This window comes from Melospiza melodia, chromosome Z (genome assembly GCF_035770615.1).
Source record: "Melospiza melodia melodia isolate bMelMel2 chromosome Z, bMelMel2.pri, whole genome shotgun sequence".
In the NCBI taxonomy this organism is placed as follows: domain Eukaryota; kingdom Metazoa; phylum Chordata; class Aves; order Passeriformes; family Passerellidae; genus Melospiza; species Melospiza melodia.
In genome coordinates, this window is record NC_086226.1 from 9,539,985 (window position 1) to 9,560,846 (window position 20,862).

At 62.7% G+C, this 20,862-nt stretch overlaps 3 protein-coding genes across 3 annotated transcripts; 2 read left to right on the plus strand and 1 right to left on the minus strand.

The window, feature by feature from the left end:
- The first annotated feature begins 90 nt into the window (after window positions 1-90).
- HINT2 (histidine triad nucleotide binding protein 2) lies at window positions 91-1,672 on the plus strand. The gene is made up of 5 exons (XM_063180243.1): window positions 91-150; window positions 925-1,083; window positions 1,170-1,274; window positions 1,352-1,424; window positions 1,529-1,672. Exons 1-5 carry the CDS (start codon window positions 97-99, stop codon window positions 1,618-1,620), a joined length of 483 nt encoding a protein of 160 aa, XP_063036313.1. The 5' UTR covers window positions 91-96; the 3' UTR covers window positions 1,621-1,672.
- Window positions 1,673-5,072: 3,400 nt separating this feature from the next.
- SPAG8 (sperm associated antigen 8) lies at window positions 5,073-7,468 on the plus strand. The gene is made up of 7 exons (XM_063180753.1): window positions 5,073-5,097; window positions 5,477-5,921; window positions 6,533-6,695; window positions 6,785-6,830; window positions 6,910-7,057; window positions 7,173-7,235; window positions 7,319-7,468. Exons 2-7 carry the CDS (start codon window positions 5,586-5,588, stop codon window positions 7,466-7,468), a joined length of 906 nt encoding a protein of 301 aa, XP_063036823.1. The 5' UTR covers window positions 5,073-5,097; window positions 5,477-5,585.
- Window positions 7,469-8,093: 625 nt separating this feature from the next.
- NPR2 (natriuretic peptide receptor 2) lies at window positions 8,094-19,402 on the minus strand. Its single transcript, XM_063179802.1, has 22 exons — window positions 18,673-19,402; window positions 13,733-13,932; window positions 13,535-13,648; window positions 13,143-13,278; window positions 12,957-13,051; window positions 12,741-12,873; window positions 12,546-12,630; window positions 12,334-12,454; window positions 11,838-11,912; window positions 11,598-11,675; window positions 11,370-11,474; window positions 11,031-11,102; window positions 10,794-10,953; window positions 10,565-10,720; window positions 10,317-10,485; window positions 10,056-10,202; window positions 9,763-9,886; window positions 9,566-9,634; window positions 9,313-9,487; window positions 9,128-9,226; window positions 8,945-9,036; window positions 8,094-8,776 (listed from the first exon to the last, which is right to left on the minus strand). Exons 1-22 carry the CDS (start codon window positions 19,400-19,402, stop codon window positions 8,723-8,725), a joined length of 3,189 nt encoding a protein of 1,062 aa, XP_063035872.1. The 3' UTR covers window positions 8,094-8,722.
- Between the last annotated feature and the right edge of the window lie 1,460 nt (window positions 19,403-20,862).

A 20,862-nucleotide genomic window follows, 5' to 3' on the forward strand; every position in this document is an offset into this window, starting at 1 on the left:
CCCCGCCGGCGTGTTCCAACGCGAAGGTTGCCCGCATGGCCGGCGTGGTGGCGCTTTAAGGGGGCGGGAGCAGTGCCGGGGGCGGGAGCGGCGGCCATGGCGGCGGTGCTGGCGCGGGGGCTGGTGCGGGGCGCGCTGCGCCCGGCGCAGGTGGGCGCGGGGATGGGGGAATCCCGGGGTAAGGGGGGCACACCGGGGTCTGCGGGGTAACAGGGGCACGGGAGCGGGTCCGCACCATGCTCGCCATTGCTTACACCTTCGGGCAAAGTCCGCGGCGGGCATGAGCGCCGGTCCGTGCACGCCTAGGCCGCGGCCCGGGGCCTCGGAGCACCCGTGGGTGTCCACCCCCAGCCCAGCCTGCGCCCCCTTGGGCACACCCGCACCCCCAGGGCACAGATCTCTGTCAGGCCCGTAGACAGCCCCTTGTTAGCCTAGTGAGCACAGCCCACTGTCCAGGCTGTGGACAGTCCCCTGTCACCCCGTCAGCACAGCCCGCGACCAGCCCCCTGGGCATCTGCCCCTCTTACCCCTATCACTGTTACCCCCGTGTGCACCTCCCTGTTGCCCCATGTGATACCCCCTGCCAGAGCCAAGCACCACTCCCGTGTGCACCCCACCATCACCCCTGTATGCAGCCCCCCAGGACCCCTGTATGAATCCCACCACTTTCCACATGCATCCCCTATCACATCCACCATCACCTCATGCATTAGTCCGATCACCCCCACATGCTTCCCTTGCCATTATTCCAGCGTGCACTGCACATCAGCCTCCTGTGCATCCCCCCACATGTCCCCTGCCACCCCCGCTTGCATCCCACCATTACCCCCATGTGCTCCCCTCCGTCACCCACCCCCAGGGCTGTGTCCTTGTCCTTGTCCTTGTCCCTGCGGGCACAGGCTGTAAGCTAGGTATGCCCCGCAGCCCCAGCAGTGCTTGTCGGCGCCCAGCAGGCGGGACGGGGAGGTGGGCAAGGCTCAGCAGGCAGCAGCGGCTGGCGAGGAGGCAGGAGGGCAGCCCACCATCTTCAGCAAGATCATCGACCGCACCATCCCTGCCACCATTCTCTATGAGGATGACAAGGTAGCTGGGACAGCAGGAGCTGTGTCCCCACCAGGGCAGGGGGGCAGAGCCCACGGGTGTGGGGCTTACCCTGCTCCCCCTGGTAGTGCCTCGTCTTCCGTGATGTGGCCCCACAAGCCCCCGTGCACTTCCTGGTGATCCCCAAGCGTCCCATCCCCCGGATCAGCCGCGTGGGTCCCCAGGACACTGAGGTGAGTGTGGAGAGGGCTCTGGGACATTGATGGTGGGGGTCATACAGTGCTGACCCTGCCACTCTCCCCCCCTTCAGCTGCTGGGGCACCTGATGGTGGTGGCGGCGCGCACGGCACAGGCAGAGGGGCTGGCTGATGGCTACCGCCTTGGTGAGTTAGTATCCCCTACTGTGCTGTGGGGCAAGACCCTCACTGGTGCTCCTGGGGGGCTGGGGACAAAGGAGGTGGCCTGATCCTTGTACCTCTCCTGACAGTAATCAACGATGGGAAACACGGTGCACAGTCTGTCTACCACCTGCACCTCCATGTGTTGGGGGGGCGGCAGATGGGCTGGCCCCCTGGCTAATGCCCACTACCCACTTGCTCTCCAATAAAACATTTCCTTGATGGTAACTTCAGTGGCTCTGCGTTGGGGTGGCTTTATTGGGGGTGGAGGTGGCTGGCCTGAGCAGGGCAGGGCTGGCCTCCATTGTTACAGCAGTAGAGCTGGTACTCTGCTTTTTGCAGAGGGGCTGGGCTCCCCACGTACCAGCCCCACAGTTGAAGCAGAAGGGTTTTGTGAGGCTGCTCACAGGCAAAAGACTCATTTTGGTGCTGGGCTGGGAGAGCAGGCTGGGTGCCACAAGGTTGTCCCCAAGGTGGAGAACATCCTAGGGGTGTCAGTAGTGCGCCACGTCCAGGGCTGCCCAGCCAGCCCCACTGCCACCACGCAGCCCCAGCATCCCCGAATGCCCCTGCTCTGCCGCAGGCTGCCCCCCTGCCAGCCCCCCCCGTGTTGCCCCCAGAGCCCTGCACTGAACACTGATGTTTCCCTGCTTTTCAAAACCAGTTAATTGCACTAGATTGATCTGAATGCCCTCTGGAGCAGGCTTGTTGACTGCATGTTTGTTTCTTGTCCACCCCAGACTGGCCTCTCTGGGAGCTCCCAGGAGGATCATAACCCTGAGCAGAGCACAGGGCAGGACACGCTGTGTGGTGGGTGGACCAGCTGCCCCCTCTGTGTACACATACCCGTGTACTCCCCCACTGTACTGCTTGCGTGTGCACTGCCATGCAAACCCCAAATGCGCTGCTCACCCCAGACCCCCCAGCTACCCACCTCCGAGGGAAACTCACTGCACTGCTCACCCCAGACCCCCCCCCAATAGCACACCGAGGAAAACACAATGTACCCTTCGCTGCAGACCCCACAACCGTGAATCACCGATGGAGACTGCACACTCCAGAGCCCCCTGCACACAAAGCCCCGCCGCTCCGAGCACGCACGGCGTTGTTTACAGGCCTTGACCGGGGCTGGGCCCGCACGTGTCGGCGCCGGCCCCGTGAGGGGAGCACACGCGGGGCTCGGCGCATGCGGCCGCCGCTCCCTGCCGCGTGCCTCCCGCGCCCGCTGCTCCGTGGCCGCCTGCCGGGGCTATATTTAGTGGCAGGGGCCGGTGCTGGCGCAGTGCACGGCCCACCTGGCACCGCCTTCGGGACCGCCTGGGCCCCCGCCAGCCGGCGCGCAGGGGACCGCAGCCCGCCGGGGAGAATGGCGGCTCTGTTCTTCCCCCGGCTCGGTGGCGCTGGCGGCGGGGCGCCCCCGGGAGCTGTGTGGGGCTGTGGCAGAGCCCAGTCACTTCGCACACATACACACCCAGTATAGTATGGGGAATGTTTTCGGGGTGTAAATGAGCCTTAAAATTGTTGATACTGCTGCTTCCTGCCTCTAAGGCTCTGCGCGGGCTGGGGCCGCTCTTGAACTGAGGGCAGCCCCGAGTTCAGCCTTTGGGATATGTACCCCAGAGAGGGTTGGGTGTCCCTGGCGAGATGGGGACACTAAAGAGGGGCCAGGGATCCCCAGGACCTCATCCTCCAGGGCTCACCCAGAGCAGTCCCACAGGGAGTGCTGTACTGGGCACAGGGCACGGGCTGGCACGCGAGGTCAGGGCCAGTCGCCTGCCGTCGTGTTTCTTCCTGTGCCAGGTTTATTTTGTCAGTCCCCGAGCAGTGGCAGGGCAGGACAGTGGGCACAGCCCCATGGGGCCGAGGCGGGGGGGGGGGACGGGGCCCAACGGCTGTTTTGGTTCCTCAGCCGGAGAGGATCACAAATGACGCAAGTTCCCAAAAGAGCCGGGCGGGGGGGCTGCGAGGGATGTGTCAGCCGGCGGCGAGAGGCAGCCAGATGTGCTACAGCAGCTCCAGGACTGCTGCCCCGAGCTGATGCTACCAGAGCACAGCCCCACAGTGATGCCCCATAGACCACGCCAGGGTGGTTTGCCCCCCAGTGGGTACGCATACCTGGAGTGGCATCGCCACGCTCCCTGTCCCACGGTGTACTTTGGTGCTGTTGGTGTCCCTTCAGTATCCCTCAGGCACGCACCCGTGCTGCCTAGCCACGGGTGAGCCCAGGGGTGTTTGGTGAGGAATCTGAGGATGCTCCTAGGAAGACCACGAAGGAATGCAAGCTGGGACAGGATCCCCAAGCTGCCACCCCTTCAGCGTGAGCTGGCATAGGGGTGCACCTCAGGGACCACCACAGGGCCCGCGGGGTCACAACCAGCAGCATGGAACCCAGAACCCTCACAGTGAGCTGCCAGCCCTGGGGGCAGCCTGGCACCAACCTCTCACCAGGGGAAGCAGGGCTTACGTGGCCCCAGCATGAGGAAGCCATGAGATGAGCTTGGGACATGTCTCCCATTTCTCCCTCCTCCCTGCAGCTGTGCAGCAGATGGGCTTGGAGGAGCCCCTGCTTGGCACGGGGCCGAGGGCCCGCAGGGAGGAGCGGTCCCCAGCGGGGGCCCCCCCGGCCCGCCGAGGCCAGAAGGACCGAGCACATCCCCAGCCAGGAAAAACAGAGGCCCCAGCGCGGAGCGCACGGTGCCCCGTCGGCACACACCGCAAAGCGCTGGAATAACAGCCCTCGCTCCCGAGCTCGCCACCCGCTATCAAAGGGCCCTTCTTCTGCTCGGCCTCTACGGGGATGGGGCCGGGGGCCCATCGAGGGCTGGTGGTGAGAGGAGGCTGCTGCTCCAAGCCGGCGGGCACGGGCTGCACCCAGCCAGGCGCCGGGCACATCCCGCCCCATCACCCTAGGGCAGCTGGGAGTCCCTGGGGCAAGTGGGCATATTCCACTGCCAGGCCCAAGCAGTGTGGCGGTCACTTGGATCAAGCCGTGGGGAGCAGTGTGTCCTCAAGAGCCCTGGGCACATCCCTCCTGCTGCTTCAGTGGGGCTGTGCTGGCTCTGCCCAGGTACTGAGCACTCCCGAGAGACCCCGCGACTAGCTTTGCCCCAAGTGCACCAGCACAAGATGGTACATGGACCCCAGAAGTGGGGACAGCCTTGATCCTGTAGCGCAGCATGGACACCTCTGTGTCCCTGCAGCCCTGCGCCCCCATCCCTGATACTCCCATCCCTCCGCACTTCCGTGCCCTGTACCCCCGTCCCTCCGTGTCCCTGCTCCCCTGCCCCACACAGCCCCGTCCCCCACGTCCCTGCACCCCGTGCCCCACACGGCCCCGTCCCCCGTACACCACACAGCTCCCTGGCCCACACAGCCCCGTCCCCCCTCACCGCCCGCTCATGCTGACCACGCCCCGCCCCGCCCACTCCTTCGAGACCACGCCCATGGTCCGTTTAACTAGTCCTCTTGTCCCACCCAGTTTGAGACATGGCCACGCCCCCTCCCTGTTTTCTCCGCCAATGGGAGGCGCTCATGCGCGCGGCTCCACCCCCTCCGGGCGCGGGGCCGCCGTGCACCGTCTCCATGGCGAGAGGCGCGTCCCGCCGCGCGCACGCGCAATGGAGGGGAGAGGCGGCTGCAGGCGGCGAGAGCCCCTGGGGTAACCCCGGGGGAGAGCCGGGGCAGGGCCTGTGGAGCGCTGGGGGCCAGGGCGGAGTGACATGATGGTGGCCCCGGTCTGTGGAGAGGTCGCCAGCAGGAGGGGTCTGAGCCCAGGCAGGGGGGTGGGAAGCGTGTTGCTGATGGAGGTCAAGGGGACAGAAGGGAGTTACGGAGGGGAGACCCCTCGAAATGACATGCCCAGCAGCAGGCTCTGCTTCTGTCGCCCAAAAGGAGAGGAATCCATTGCTCCAGTGTGGGGGTGACACTGCAGAGGACCCGGGGTCAGGACGCGGCCTGTGCTGGTAGGGGCTGGGGACGCGGTTGGCAATGGCGGATGGGCCGCGCTGCCTTTCTTCAGGGTCTGTTCCCATCTGCAGGGGCGCTCTGAGCAGCCATGTGGGTCCCAGAGGCCATGAGGAGAGGCCACCGCTCAGGGTCCAGGGTGAGGAGCCCCTACCTGAGGAGAGGCTCCCGTACAGCGGGGAGATGCTTGCAACCACCACCAAGAGGCTCCGGGAGATGTCAGAGATAGCCGAGCCGCCCTGGGAGATGTCAGAGATAGCCGAGCCGCCCCAGGAGATAGCAGACACAGATGAGCTGCCCACTGTGCCAGTCGTGCCCAGCAAGGTGCCATCCCGAGAGATTAGGAGGAATCCCTCTGAGATCAAGCTGCCTCCCTGGCTTGGAAAGTGGGGGACTGGCTCCGAGGAGAAGTCCCCCGCCACACTGCCAGCGCTGCCGCCCACCCCATCCACGCCAGCAGAGAAGCCCAGCCAGGCGGTGCCCCAGCGGAGCCGTGTGACCCATGACTGGCAGAAGGAGGTAACTCCATAAGGGAAAATGCCCCATCGTGTCCCACATGCTGATCTTGTGAAGCTTCCTGCTCCTGCACAGACACATCTCTTTAAATAGCCACCCAGATGACCTTGAGTCCAGCAGGATAGAAAAGGGATGAAACTCGATAGCACAAAAGGCACAGGCAGCACGTGGGGAGTAACAGTAAGGCAGGAGGGGAGCTGGGATCTCACTGCTGGGAAGCAGGAGCTGTGTGTCATGGCTCATCACAGTGATGTGGGGATGCCTGCTTGGGCAAGACAAGCTGGGGGACACCTGATAGACCAAACTGTGCCACAGCCTGGGGACTCCATGGGTTTTTCAAGTGCCGTAAGAGCGCTTGCCCAGGGGCAGTCTGGGCACCCAGGTGCTTGGGACTGCCATACAAAGCTGGCTGTCCTCCACCAGGCAGCACAGGTCAGCCCTGCCCAAGCTGTGTCCCTGCTCCAGCTTTCCCAGGCTTCTAGCCAGAAAGATGATAACACCTCTTTACAGCTTATGCCTCTAGGGCTATCAAAAGCATAAAAGCCAGGAGTGGGTATGGGGAAATGCAGCATGGGCTCCTGCCTCCTTCCACAGCCCCCACTGACCGTCCCTAGGTAGTCGTGGATCCCCTGGACTCTCGGCCAAGGAAGGATTTGGGCAGTGAGGACTTACAGCGTGGCTACGATGGACTGCCAATCCACCAATTTCTCTCCTCAGTCACTGACAGCTCCCCCCCGAAGGACTGCCCACCCCTCAGGGCCGTGCTGCTGGGGCAAGGTGAGGCTGGTCCCCACAAGCCACGTGCACCCTGAAAAGGCGGCAGGGGAATCTTAGCTGGGAGGCTGATGGCACCTTCCCCTCTGCAGGGCAGCGGAAGGCCACATTGGCATCCATGCTCTACGAGAAATACAGGCAAGCCTGCACTCCCACATGAGACCCACCCTTGGGGCTGTGCTCCAGAGGAGGGGACCTGGGGAGGTGGGGATCCCAGAGCTGAGAGGTGTGGGGTCTGCTCTGACTGCAGCAAGGAGACGGAGGAGGAGATCCGACCCCGCCTGAAGCGCATGGAATCTATCTCCACGACGCACGACGACTACCGTGCCATGGGCTTCCAGTCCACGCCCCAGCCCATCACCCAGGTACAGGCAGTAGATATCCCCCCCAGCAGCTTGCAGCAGCCTCCAGGGAGGCGGCAAGGCTCTTGTCTTGCTGAGCATGCCATCCCCTCTGGCTTACATTTTGCTTCCGCTGCAGCGTCACGATTACTTAACAGAGCAGCCAAGCAGCTTCTGGATGGAGCAAGCCCGTGGACGGCCGGTAAGGCCCCCACCACCCTGTCCTGCCAGTACCCTGGGACTCTCAGCTGCTGACAGAGATCTCTCCAATTCTCTCCTCTCCAGGGTGTCACTGCTCTCTTCAGCACAAACATTCCCTTCAAGAGGAATGCAGACTTCTCCACTCCCATTACCATGTACTTAGGGCATCCCGAGCCCTTCAACCTCTATGACCCCTATGACCCCCCGAGCAGACAGCTCCAGCCCCACAAGTAATAAAAGACAAGGGGACACAGGTAGTCCCAGCACCCTTGCCTACTCCAAGGCTGTTTCAAGTTGGATGTTTGGAGGGGGAGCACTCTGTCCCTGGGATTCTCAAATCCCCTGAGAGCATGAAGCAAAATGGAAAACCTTTCAGCCCTGTTGCAAGTCACTGTTGACCAAAAACACCCTGTGGTCCCAAGATTTCCTCCTTAGGCATGAAGGCAGAGCCCCTGGCACAGCCCCATCCCCTGGGACACGTCCCCTCCCGGCGCAGGCAGGCAGTGGGTGACAGGCAGCCGTTGTTCCAGTCCCCAGGCACAGGTGTGTTCCAGTAAGAGGCGGCAGCGGGGCGGCCAGAGCATGAGCTCAGAGGAACGCACTGCAGCCCTCACGCCAAAGCAAACCCACGGCAGCCCTGCCTTCCCAGCACCGCCCAAGCCCTCAACAGCCGCTCTGCGACCGCCCAGCACTGGCTCCCCATGCCCACACTCCTGCCCTGCACCGCAGACAGACCCCCAGGATACAATCTCTTGGGATGTTTCAGGCAGCTGTCGCCAGCCCAGGCTGAGTTCCATATTGGCATTCGCCCGGCCTCCCTCCCCACTCGGCATGCATGAAGTAGAGGCCACAGGACAGATTGATCTGGGGAAGTTTGTATTTCAACAAAATAGTTGCAGCAAGTCCTATATTTACACCTGGAGGAGGGATGGGTATTTACATGACCTGGTGGGGTTATATACAGGGGAAAGGGAGACTGGGGAGGGGGGGAGCTGCGGCATTGAAGCCTGACCTGGCCAAGGAGTCAGTCTTGGCAGGAATCCCCATTTCCCCCCACCCCAGGGAGGGGTTGACATAGGCACAACTTCTGCTGGGGGCAAGGTACTGAAAAGAGACGGCAAAGTGCCCTGCGGGGCAGCCAGGCCCCGGAGAAGCTCAGAGCCAGCTGAGCCACAGGAGAGAGGGCAGGGGTGGCAGACCTCAGAGTGGGGGGGAATACAAGGTCTCTTGGGCTGGATGGGGGCTGGTTACCTCACTCCAGCAGAGGCAGTGGGGAAGGTGGGCTTTGCTGGTGCTGATGGAGGGGAGCAGACGGTGCTGTGGCCGCTGCCCCACCTTGCCCCGGCCCTGCTGAAGCAGGGGGGCTGCAGAGTCAGGTGGATGCAGTGTCAGGTGGATGGGGGGGTGCCGGTGCATCCTGGGGCACCGGAAAGCACTGGTGGCCCCATTGAGCTGGGGGCTCTGCCACAGCCACTGGGCTCAAATGACTTAAGGGTCTTTCCTCTCACCCAGCAGCCAGTATGTCCGCATCTTTCCCTTGCCCTGGAGGCAGAGGTGAGCAAGTTAGACCCTGCCTGCCCCTGGAGCTGCTCCTTGGGTGTCATCCCCAGCACTGAGAGCAACAAGGGATCCCAGCCCCAACCCACCTCCCCATCACATTTCCCTATGGTTGGAAGGGCTGGCACCCCAACGGCATCGCTGAGCCCTCACCTTCATTTCTACATCGCCACGTAGCTCCAGCTCAAAGCAGCCGAACTCATCCAGGACTTCTTTGGTGGCAGATGAGACATGGATCTTCAGGGCTGAGTAGCACAGAGGAGCAAGAGAGACATGGCTGGGTGCCACAGGAACAGGACACACCCCGTGGCTCTGGATTCAGCTGCCCTAGCTTACCCTGGCCGTTGGATTCCATGCGGGATGCGGTGTTCACCGTGTCCCCGAAGAGGCAGTACCGTGGCATCTTGAGGCCCACCACCCCAGCACAGACGGGACCTGCAGGCACAGAGGCACTCGGGGATGTTGCAGGGCGGGCAGGCGGGTGGGCAGGCACCCCCCAGCTGGCCGGCACGGGGGCTCACCGGTGTGTATGCCGATGCGCAGGTGGAGCTGGTCGTTGGGACGGTGACGGATCTTGAAGGTTTTGACAGCCTCGAGCAGGGCCAGGGCCATACGGACAATCTCACGGGCATGCAGCTTCCCATTGCGCACCGGCAGCCCCGAGACCACCATGTAGGCATCCCCGATGGTCTCCACCTGTGGGGGCAGGGGGGGCAGGGCTCTTTGCTGCCTGCCTCACTCTGGGCGGCTGTGCTTGCTCACCACACCACTCACCTTGTAGACGTCAAAGTTGTCGATAATGGCATCAAAGCAAGTGTAGAGATCATTCAGCAGCATCACGACCTGTATGGAACAAGGGTGTGTGTGCATTTGGGAGAGGACATGTCCCCCCAGCCCCAGGGATGGCACTGCCAGGGTGTGAGACTTCCACCAGCCCCACAGAGGTGCTGCTCCCCAAGTCCTGCTCTCACCTGCATGGGAGTGCTCTCTGCCGAGAGGGCGGTGAAGCCCACGATGTCACTGAAGTAGATGGTGACACTGTCGAAAGCCTCAGCCCGCACTGTCTCTCCACGCTTCAGCTGCTCTGCCACAGAACTGGCAAGGATAGTGGTGAGCTCCACCCCAAACCCACTGTTCCCCCTGTAACCCTTGTCCCACACCATCATGGAGAGCTGGCAAGGACTCCCTACTTGCACAGCAGCAGGGGCATGCTGAACCCACACCAACCCTCAGACCCACACACCCCCTTGTGTCCCCCTCTCACTGGGGCAGAATCTGGTAGAGGAGGTTCTCTGCCTTGCGCTTCTCCTCCAGGTAGGCCTGTGTCCTCTCTTCCACCAGCTTCTCCAGGTTGTTGGCATACTGTTCCATACGCGACAGCAGGTTGTCCAGGATGCTGGTGCTTCCCTCCCTGGTGAGGTGCAGTCACTTGGCACTGCAGGAAGATGTACCCCCCCCAACCACCACCCCCATGGCTGTGCCCACTTCCACCCAGGGCCACCGCCCCCACGTGCCAACCACCCACTTGTTGAATCTACGGATGAAGATCTTGATCTGACTGAAGTCAGGGCGCTCGGCCGGCTCCTGCGCCCAGCAGCGTTCCATCAGCACTGCCAGCTCCTCGCTGTGCACCCCGATGTCGATGGAGGGCCGGAAGAAGGGCTTCTGGCTGTTACGCACCTTCTGCACGATCTCTGCCGGGGCATGGCCAACAGTGAGCACCAGGCTTCCATGGTGGGGCAGAAGCTCCACACACGTGCTCTCAATCCTCACCTTTAGGGCTCAGGTCCATGCCCTCGATGTAGAAGGGGCCGTTGCGCAAAGCAACCTCCTGCACGATGATGCCGAAGCTGTAGACATCAGCTTTCTGCATGCCTGGGGTGGGCAGGTGTCCCTTCTGCAGCAGCTCTGGGGCTGTCCACAGCTTCTCTAGTGGGACAAAGCAATGGAGCAGTGAGACAGGGCCACCGCATCCTCCTGGTCCTCCCAGGCAGGCACTCACTGGCATAGAGTGCATGTGTGTCCTCATTGTCGCTGGGCGAGCGGAAGCTGGCCAGGCCGTAGTCAGTGATCTTCAGCACGAAGCGGCTGTCCACCACGCAGTTGGATGACTTGAGGCTGCCGTGATGGCCAATGATGCTGTTGTGCAGGAAGGCCATTCCCTGGGACAGATGGACACAGTGAAGCTCATATCCCTCAGGCACCTCTCCCCATCCCCTCACACGCCTCAGCTGGATACCTTGACAATGTCATTGATGAGGGAGTAGCGGAACATCCAGTCCAGGTTGATGCTCTCGTTCTCCAGGACATCCTGCGGTAGCACATTGAGTGGGCCCCACCAGGCACCCAGGTCATGGTGATGGCAGCCTCACCAAGTGCCCAGCTCGGGGGTCTGCAGCACCCACCCCCTCCCCTCCACTGGCCTCTGACACCTGCTTGGACAGCTCAGCTGTGAGCATTATTGGGAGGGCTCAGGTGGCCACCAGCATCCACAGCCCCGTCCACAACACGCAGCCTAGCTGGGTCACTAGAAATTAAATGTCTCAGTGTCACCTGCAGTGTCCCCAAGCCCCACTACCTGCAAGCTGCCCCGTGGGCAGTACTCAGTGATGATGCAGATGTTGGGGGGGTCGATGCACGCCCCGATGAAGCGGGTCAGGTGGTTGAACTGGATGTCTCGCATCTGCAGGTGGAAGTGGACCCAAGATAGTCCTGAGCTGTTCTTCCTGCTGCCCTCCCACATGCCCAGGACCAATCCTTGCACTCCCAAGAAGGTTGCCTGCCCTAGCCCAGACCCCAAACCTACATGCTTTAGCTCGAAGAGCACCTGCCGCGTCAGCTCGATGCGCTTCTTGTTGATGTGCTTAATGGCCACAACATTGCCCTGGGGTGTTTGGGAAGGGGAAAAGGTCAATGTCCACTGGATGAATTTGCAAAGGGGAGGAAAGCACCAGCACCCTGCGGGATGGGGGTGTAGCCAGGTGGGAGCACAGCAGAGCTGGGGCATTTCAGGTTGAGGGCTCAGCTCCCTGCCTGCTGCACTGACCTTGAAGTGGCCGGTGTTGGCGAAGATCTGGTACTTGCCATGGGTGGTCATCAGGGAGCCATAGCTGGAGCCACGCTGTGGGAAGGAGGGGATTAGGGAGAGGAACCCTGGGAGGTAGGGATGACCTGCACCAATGGAGCAGGGCAAGGACATTCAAGGTGTGCAGGGGACGGTGCAGGATGGGCTCTAAGGGTAAGGACAAGCTCTGCATGCTCTGTAGGAAAGGAGAAGGCTCCAGGATGAGGCACTGCACAGAATGTAGTACATGGACAAGGTATGTCTGTAGGGGATGGAGGGCAACACAGGGACTTGATGAAGTTTGGTGCTACGCAGAGAACTCAGGGCTGTGTAGAGGATGGATCTACTGTGGCTCTGCAGGAAATGGAAAGTCATGGCAGGGATGGATGGAATAAGTCTCTATAGGGAATGGAGAGCTATATAAGGATGACAAGGCAGCACAGGGGCAGGGTGGTGCCTCAGGGATGGCTCCTCTCACCAGGGACAAGGTGAGCCGGCTGCCTGCTGCCTTGTGGTACCGCTCAGGACTTCCAAATTGCAGCTCATCCCAGCGGATCCTCCAGAGCATGCTGGCAAGCTCCTTCTCCAGCATCAGCTTCCTGGGGGGACACATAGGGGTCAGGCCTCCATCCCCTCTGCCCTGCCTGCCTACCCACCCGCCCATCAGACAGAAGTTCCCCCAGTGCTGACCTGAAGATGAGGAAGCTGGAGATGCCAAACATGACAAAGGTGAGGCCAGTGCCCAAAGCCACGATGGCCAGCATAGAGAGGGGGGCTGCAGGCAGGAGAGGATATGTCAGGGTGGCCCAGCTGACAGCCAGACTGACATGCACGCATATGGAAGCTTGCTGGGGTCCAAGGGATGAGGGGACCCAGGACACCCACTTTTATCACAGGAGGGGTCATCCACATCAAAGACACAGGGAGGATTGTCCAAGGGGGGAGCCCCCTTCACCCAGGGGATGGGTCGTCCCAGCCAGTGGATTTGCTTCTCCACACCCGAGTAGTGTCCCACCACCTAAGGCAGGCAGAGAGAGATGAGGCCATCCCACACCCCACCATCCCATCTCCCAACCCCAGCCAGGGGGAACCTCTCCCCACCTCATACTGCCCGGTCTTGGGGTCACTCATGGCCCATAGGTTGAAGTCAGTGTCTCGGTCATTGTTGCTGTCCATGCTCACAAGCCCTGTGACGCCTGCAGGAAAATTAAGATGCAGGTGGGATGGGGACTGAGTTCCACCACCCCCACGGCACCCCCAGCCCCGCTGTTCCCATCCCAGTGTTACCCTGGAACTTGCGGTCCCGCATCTTCTCGATGATGTGGGTGGCATTTTTCTTGGAGCCGCCCTCACGCAGAGTCTCATTCAGCACCATGGCGTACAGCAGCATCCCATCATAGAAACACCCCGCCACCAGGTTCATCTGCCGGGGGAATCTGAGCACGCCCACAGCCACACACGCAGGAGCATCCCAGAATCTTCACAGCAGCACCATGCACCCACCCACCACCCCACCACCACTCTGGGGCCAACATGCCCCCTGCAGGGGTGGCAGTGCCTGTGGCTGTTCCCTCCAGGGATGATCCCTCTCGCACTGTCTGTGGCTGTGTCCCACCCTCTGCATCCTGGTGAAGTGTGAAGGGACCCCACCACCCCAGCACACAGGGGAACTCACTCACCAGGGAGTAGTTGAGCTGCACCCCAAATTTCTGCTTAGCTCGCAGGATGAGCTGGGTTTGGAATTGCTGGTACTCAGGGTTTTGGGGCTCATAGTAGGTGATCACCAGCACCATCTGCAACCAAGCACATCACCCTGGTTCACACTCTGGGGCCAGGCTGGAGAGGTTTCTGTCCCCAGGCAGGTGGGCACAGCTCACCTGGAAAGCCTCACGCAGTCCTGAGTCCTGGCCAGGGCTGTCCTGCCAGGGCTTGAAGGGGTCACGGGCAGAGTCACCCCGCAGGCTCTCCCCGAAGACATCCAGGTAGAAGAAGACGTAGTCGCCATTGGTGAGGTTCTCCTGTTGCGCCAGCTGCATGATCTGCCGCAGCATCTCTGGCGGCCCACAGAGATATACCACTGCCACAGAGAGGCAGGGGCTTCAGCGGGGCTGGGACACCCAGGCACACAGCCAGGGAAGGGGCAGGTGGGGCAGAACAGCCCCGGAGCACTGGGAGGCAGTGATAGAGCAGGCAGATGGGGCAGGGCTTGGCTCACTGCCTCCCTGCGACCCATGGCCAGACCCACAGCCCCTTCTGGCACTCACCCACTCCTGCCCCGTCAATCACCTCACACTGAAGTGGGACAGGAGAACAGGGAAAAACTTGCTGGAAATCATGAGGTGGATGCCCCAGGCACAGACCCCACACACCCTGATCCAGCAAAAGCCAGCCCGAGGATGTCTCCCCCCTGCACCAGTTTCCGTGCTGCTCCATGCCAGCCCTAGCCACGGAATCAGGGGGGCTGGGAGAGGCACTGGAGCCGTGCGCCTGAGGCCCCTGGGGAACCCGGGCTGTGGAATGGGACAAACCCATGTTTGGGTTCGTGGCCGGCTGTCTGTGCGGCAGGAATGCGCAGGTTCCCAGATTCCAGCACCTTCGGCGGCAGCTAATTGGAAACAGAGCATCTCGCCGGTGTGACCCACACGGCAAGGGGGTGCCCGGGCCCCGTCAGGACGTCCCACCTGCCCCCACCCTCTGCTGGGGGCTCGGCCAGCCCCCATGGGATGCCCACCCAAGGGCTGTGTGGGGCCGGCACGCCGCTGGCACAGGGCATCACAGGCTGCGGGGACGGGCGCCTGAAAGCGTCCGAACCCCCCGAGCAGGGGCCCTCCGTGCCCTTGCTGAGGATCCTGACACTGCCTCCTCCCTCCCCCCGGAAAACCAGGGCCCCCGCTCCAGCCAGTCTGGCTGGGAACCCGGGATTGAGCAACGGAGGAGGCGGCGGCAGCGGGTGCTGGAGGAATGTCACGCTTGGGCGCTGGCCCCGACACACAGCTCCTCTGCATGGGGCCCAGCGCCCCGGCTGGACCCGGGGAGAGGCGGCGATGGAAGCGAGGAAGGGCCGCACACCGGGAAGGAGTCTCTGCTGCTGGAAGGCACCCAGCCACGCAGGAACCCAGCCGTGGGGGCAGCAGGGCTGGCAGCATCACCCACGGGGGCAGTGAGGAATCCCCCAGGTGGGAGAAGAGGCCCAGCACAGCCACCTTGGGCACAGGGAATCCACAGCAATGTGGGGAGCTGCTTCTGGGCACCGGGGAGGGAGAAATCGCAGCACTGTGGGCTATGTGTGAGCAACAGCCTGCTTCAGGGTCTGAAATGGTTCCCTCTGAATGCTGCAATACTTCAAATAAACACTCTTGGCTTCTCCACTTTGCTAGTCCTGCATCAAGAAATGTCCCCAGATTTCTCATCCAGGGCGGGCAGCTCAGCACCTCCCCAACACGCAGAGCCTGAGGGTTCCCCCTAAGGACATAGACGGGACCCTCCCCACCCCACTGCAGGCACCAAGAAAAGGGAGCCACAGGGGCAAGGGAGCCTCAACAGCTGGTAGCAGATGGTGGGACACCGCAGGCAGCCAGCCCCTGCGGCGGCAGCAAAAGCCTGCCTGGTCAAAGGCCACCAAGCAAGGGGATGGACGGCGCCTAGATGGCTCCCTGGGGACAGGCTGCATGAGCTGTGCAGAAGGAAGGGTCAATGCTTGGGGCTCTCCCTAGGCAGGCAGCTGCCTCCAGCTGGCAGCTTTCTGCACAGCCAGCAGCGCCTTAGGGGGCTCAGGCACCCCCAGGGGCCAGAAAATGGCCAAAGGCAGCCTCAGCATCACCCAGGACAAGGGGAATGAAGTTCTGCAAGGCTGGAGTGCATCCAGACCCCTGACTGATTTATTTAGGGGGTGTCTCTCGGATAGGCGGCAGAGTGCCAGGTCCCAGGGAAGGGGCAGGACCACGAGCATGCAGATGAGGTGGCAGAACACTGCTTGACCCCTGCATGATGTAAGATAACCCTGAAATGAGGGCAAATCCCAGGTTCAGGCAGAAAATCCCAGTTTTGAGCAGTTCCACCAGCACAGGGCACTGCAGTGCAGAGACCATGGCGCTGGCCCAGGGGGAGTGTGGGGGTGAAGACCAAATGCACTCCCCTCCAGCAGCACCACCCAGCCATCTCCCCAGGCAGGGCACCTGGGCTTTTCGCAGGCAGATGCGCCGGTAATTCTCTCAACCACAGCTCTAATTATATCAGTGCTTTTGCAAATGGCAGGAGAGACGTGGGGCCCTGCACGTCTCCCAGGCACTGGTGAGAGGGGCAATCTCACCCCCCCTCGTGCCCGTTCATTAGACCTGTGACTGTCAAGACCAGCAGTGTTAGGGGTGCACAGAGGGGCAGGGAAGCAGCTTTCTCTAGGAAACATTCACCAAACTCCTGCCCATGACTTGGGAGAAGGAAGGTGATGCCAAGAGGGATGATACATGATGTTATTGCAGGTCATGGACATGGATGCAGCTGAGGACGCTGCTTCTATCTCCCTGCCATTCCATGCAGGAGTGCCAACACCCGGGACAGCCCGGCAAGTCTCCATTCCCTGCCCCACGCACCTGGGCTAGGATAGGAGCAACAACCATCTCTGCAGCCCAGAGCACCCAACTCTGTGGGGCCAAGCACTCAGCCCCACACCCTGGCACCACCTCTGAGCTGTGGCCAGAGAGGCCCAGACCCTCTCAACATCCCTGCCCATGCCAGGGGAATGGAACTGAATGACCTTTAACGTCCCTTTCAACCCAAGCCTTTCCATGGTCCTGTGATACTATGACTCCAGCTTAGAAAGCCCTCGGGCCTCTACCCATGCCTGGCCTTCTCCCCCAGCAGCCACAACCCCGTGCCTGCACCCGAGGGACTGATTTCCACCGGAGTGATTTACAGCACCAAGATGGAAATGTTGATGGGAATCACTGATTTCAGCCCTTCTCCCTGCAGAGTCCTTTGCCCTCATCCCATAACAAGCTCCAAACCCCGTGGCTGGTGATGGAACAGGGAAGAGCTCCCATCCCAGTGGGGCAGCCACGGGATGCTCGCTCCATGGACTCAGCCTCACTGGCCTCAATCCTGACTGAAATCCAGTCCAGTACCCCAAAGCACCTCCCCCTGCAGCCTGGTCCTGCCCAGCCTTGGACACAAGTCCTGCTGGCCCATCTGGCTCCACTTATCCGGGCTAGATGTCCTTCCTAATGACACAGCATCTCAGAATCCATTAAGAAGCACTGCGGAGTGGCTGACTCCGGGATTGATACACCCTGCTCATCAATAATGAAAGAGCATCAGGCTGCCCTTGCTCTCCTGCTGCCTCTGTAAGCCCCTCCATTTCCTCCTGCTCCCAATATAGCTGCTCTCCTGGGGCACTCACAAGGCACCAAATTGATTTATCCCTCCATCAGCAGGGTGAGGCAATCACAGCCCCATCCTGGAGGTGCAGAAGGGACAAGGCACAGCCTGGGGTGCCCAGGTGCCACTCCGGGGGCTCTGCCTGAGCACAGCACAGCCACCTAGGTATGCTGGCACCATGGTTCTCTGGGTATGTTCTCCAGAGAGCCACATCCCCTCCATCACCTTCAGCCTCCAAGGACGTGCCTGGGTCACCCTGATCCTGCTGACACGGATGGTGGGGTGCTCCCACAGGGTGCTCCTCACAGCACGTGTCCCAAGAGCTAGGGGTGTGCCCCAGCTATTGCTGGCAAAGGTTGGCTGGACTGGGGCCTAGGAGAGAGATACTGTGCCCCCTCCTCCTGCTGAATCCTGGCCCTTCCAATCACACAGGGTTTGGTCTGGGAAGGGCTGAGGTTCTCTCTTGTCCCCTGTGAACTCACCTCCTGTGCAGGTCCTGCTGCTCCTCCAGCCCCACTGTGACAAAATGTGCTCAATCCTCACTGCACCCCACAGAGAGCCCGTTTTGCCCACCCCTCCCTGTGCCCCTCATGGGGTCCCATTGTGCCTCCAGCCTCTTGTTGTGCCCCACAGGGGTCCCACTCTTCCTCTGGCCCCTTGCCATGCCCTACCACAGGTGTCACTCTGCCAACTCCCTACTGCACCCCATGTGAGTCCCACCAGATCCGTGTTCCCTTGCCATGCCTCACACAGGCGCCATTTTGCTCTCGACCCCTCTCAAGTCCCACTGTGTCCTCAGACCCTCATGGTGCCCCACAAAGGTGCCACTGCCTCCTTGCACTGCTGCTGCACCCCACACGATCACACTCTGTTCCCATCCCCTTGCTGTGCCCCACACGTGTCTCACTGCCCTCTCAGACACTGCTGTGCCCTGTGTGGATCTCCATTGCCCTCCAGTCCCTTATCGTGTCCCAAACAGGTCCCACTGCCACCTCTGGTCCCTTTTTGTGCCGCACATGCATCCCACTGTATTCCCAGCCCTTTGCTGTGTTCTGCAGTGGTCCCACTGTATCCCCATCCCCTCCCTGTGCCCCAGATGTGTCCTGCTGCTCCCTTAACCCCTTGCTGTACTCTACATGTCATCCACAGTACCCCAGTGCCCTTGCTGCACCCCATCCTTCCCCCTGCTGTGCCCCAGACAGGTCCAATGTCCCGCACCGTGCCCCCCACAGATCCCATCTCACCCTCAGCCCCTCGCTGTGCCCCGCGGAGGATTTTGCCTCCCCCCTCCAAGCCCTACGCAGATCTCCCGACGGGAGCCCCCTCCGCTCTCCCTTCCACCTCCCACTCCCACTCCGCCGCCCCCGCTCCGCGGGCGCTCAGCCCGTTCCCGCCCGTGGTCACGGTGTGCCCCCCGCACCCCACGCCGCGCCACCCCACGCACCGCGCCCGTTGGCTTTGATGAAGTGGACGGCGGTGTCGGGGCCGCCCTCCTCGGGGGAGTAGATGTGGACGGTGACTGTGAGGTTGTTGCCATCCTGCAGCTCCTGGTAGACACCCTCGACGGTGAAGTAGTAGGGTCGGTCGTCGGTCTTGCGGTCCACGTAGAGGAGCACCGCGCGGGCGCTCCAGTTGAAGTGCGCGTGGAGGTGGGAGACGAAGGCGCCCAGTTTGGGTGCCGAGGGCCCGGTGCGCACCGTCGTGCTGTAGTGCTCCCGTTTGCGGCTGAAACCCGCGGCCACCGCCCCGCCGGTGATGAGGGGCAGCCGCCAGTGAGAGGCGAAGCGCCCCACGGACGCGGCGGGGTACACGCAGCCCGGCCCGAACAGCACGTCGGGGTCGTGGTAGAGCTTCAGGTCCACGGCGTTGAGCGGTGCCACGTACTCGGAGCAGGCGCCCTCCAGCTCCGAGCTCATGAACTCGACGCGCACCGAGAAGGGCCGCGGCAGCAACGGCGGCTCGCCCCGCTCCAGCGCTTCCAGCGCCAGGCTGAGCGCCGGACCCACGCGCGGCCAAGCCCACGCGTAGCTCACGTTGCGCTCCGGCAGCACCACCGCCACTGTCAAGTTGGCGGGCGCCCCGTCGGGGGTCGCCGCCCGCCGCCCCGCGCCCGTCGGTACCGGCAGCAGCGCCAGCAGCAGCGCCAGCAGCGGCAGCGGCAGCGGCGGAGCCATGGGCCGCGCTGGCTCCTCCGCCCCGGCCGCCGCCCGCCGCTCCGGCGCCCCCGCCGCGCCCCCGCCCCGCCGACCGCCACCGACCGCCCTCCCCCGGGGGGGCGGCGCCGCCGGTCCCCGCCCGGCCGGCCGGGCACGGGGATGGGCGGCACCGCGCCGGGGCGGGGGGCGGTGTCCCGGGAGAGGGGGGGCAGGGGTGGGGCTAGCGGGGAGCGGGGCGCTGGTCGGGGAGTGGGGGGATGGCGGGGGTTCGGCGTCTCTGCCTTCCAGGCTGGCGAAGATTCCCGGGGGATGGTCAGAGGCCGCGGTGCCCGGGGCCGGCGGCCCCTGGATGGCAGGGACAGAGGGAGGGGGGCCCGTGTTTTAGGGGGTCCGGGAGGGGCATCCGCGCTCGGGGTGTCCCCAGTGGGTGGAGGAGCGAGGGAGGTGTGCTTTGGTTCTGGGGAGGTGCAGTGAGGGGCAATCGGAGCAGAGGGCAGGGGACTGGGATGCTCGGCTTCTGGTGGAGGGGTTGGGGACGGGCTCGGGGGATTAAGGGAGGGAAGTCCCCAAAGCCGGCGGCTCCCAGTGGCCAGGGATTGAACAGGGGGTACGTGGGATCTAGGGTCTGTGAGGGGAATCAGGGAGGGAGCATTAGGGTTTGGAGTGTCCCCACTGGGTGCGGGGCTGAGAAAGAGGTACCGGGCTTCGGGAGCTGCAGTGAGAGAGCATCCAGGTTCTAGGTTACCCCAATGACTACGGACTGGGGAGGGGATGTCTCAGGCTGGGATCCCCAGGGTTTGGGAAAGTCAGTGAGGTGCGGGGGATGTGCATGATGGGGGAAAGGGGTACCCTGGGGAGGGATGTGAGGATGTGAAGGGATACATGGCTCTGGGATACAGCCAGCTGGAAGGGGAGGAAATATCCTGAGTGTGAGTGTCCTTACAAAGGATTTTTGGGAGGTCTTAAGCTGTCGGATAAAGGAGGAATCTGAGGAGGGGCTGCCCGGGATCTGGCTGCCTCCCTTGTGGGGGCTTCCAGTGCTTTGGCAGTGGGTGTCTCCCCTGGGGGAAGGGTAGGAGGTTGGAGATGTCCTCGAGGATTTGGGATGCAGGGAGGCACCCGGGGAGTTGGACCTTGAGAGCTGGGATGCCCTGGGGAGCCAGCCGTCCCCGACACCCGGTGTGTTTGTCCAGCAGTGTAGGGTGCCCTGGAACCCGTCCCACAGGGACCTGATGGGGCAGGGGAGCTGAGGGCAGGGGATGGCAGGGGGCTGGATGACACGGGCATGTCACCACAGCTGTCACTGCAGATTTTGGGGCTTCAGCCCCTCTGCCATGGGACACGGGCCTGTGGGGTGGTGGGTAGGAGGGTGGATGTATACGAGTGGAGCACAGGGGTGCAATGAGCATTGCACAAGCCCCCGTGGCGCCCTGGGTCTGGGATAACGCGGGCAGAGCGGGGCTGCCGGTCCTCCCGGG

Bases quoted from the DNA above. Each gene is read 5' to 3' on its own strand.
- HINT2 (XM_063180243.1), top strand. From the start codon at position 97: ATGGCGGCGGTGCTGGCGCGGGGGCTGGTGCGGGGCGCGCTGCGCCCG. The intron at 151-924 runs GTGGGCGCGGGG...TATGCCCCGCAG, and splicing joins GCGCGCTGCGCCCGGCGCAG to CCCCAGCAGTGCTTGTCGGC. The intron at 1,275-1,351 runs GTGAGTGTGGAG...CCCCCCCTTCAG, and splicing joins TGGGTCCCCAGGACACTGAG to CTGCTGGGGCACCTGATGGT.
- SPAG8 (XM_063180753.1), top strand. From the start codon at position 5,586: ATGCTTGCAACCACCACCAAGAGGCTCCGGGAGATGTCAGAGATAGCC. The intron at 6,696-6,784 runs GTGAGGCTGGTC...TCCCCTCTGCAG, and splicing joins GGCCGTGCTGCTGGGGCAAG to GGCAGCGGAAGGCCACATTG. The intron at 7,058-7,172 runs GTACAGGCAGTA...CTTCCGCTGCAG, and splicing joins CGCCCCAGCCCATCACCCAG to CGTCACGATTACTTAACAGA.
- NPR2 (XM_063179802.1), bottom strand. From the start codon at position 19,402: ATGGCTCCGCCGCTGCCGCTGCCGCTGCTGGCGCTGCTGCTGGCGCTG. The intron at 13,933-18,672 runs GTGCGTGGGGTG...TCTCTGTGGCAG, and splicing joins CATCAAAGCCAACGGGCGCG to TGGTATATCTCTGTGGGCCG. The intron at 10,721-10,793 runs GTGAGTGCCTGC...TTGTCCCACTAG, and splicing joins CACACATGCACTCTATGCCA to AGAAGCTGTGGACAGCCCCA.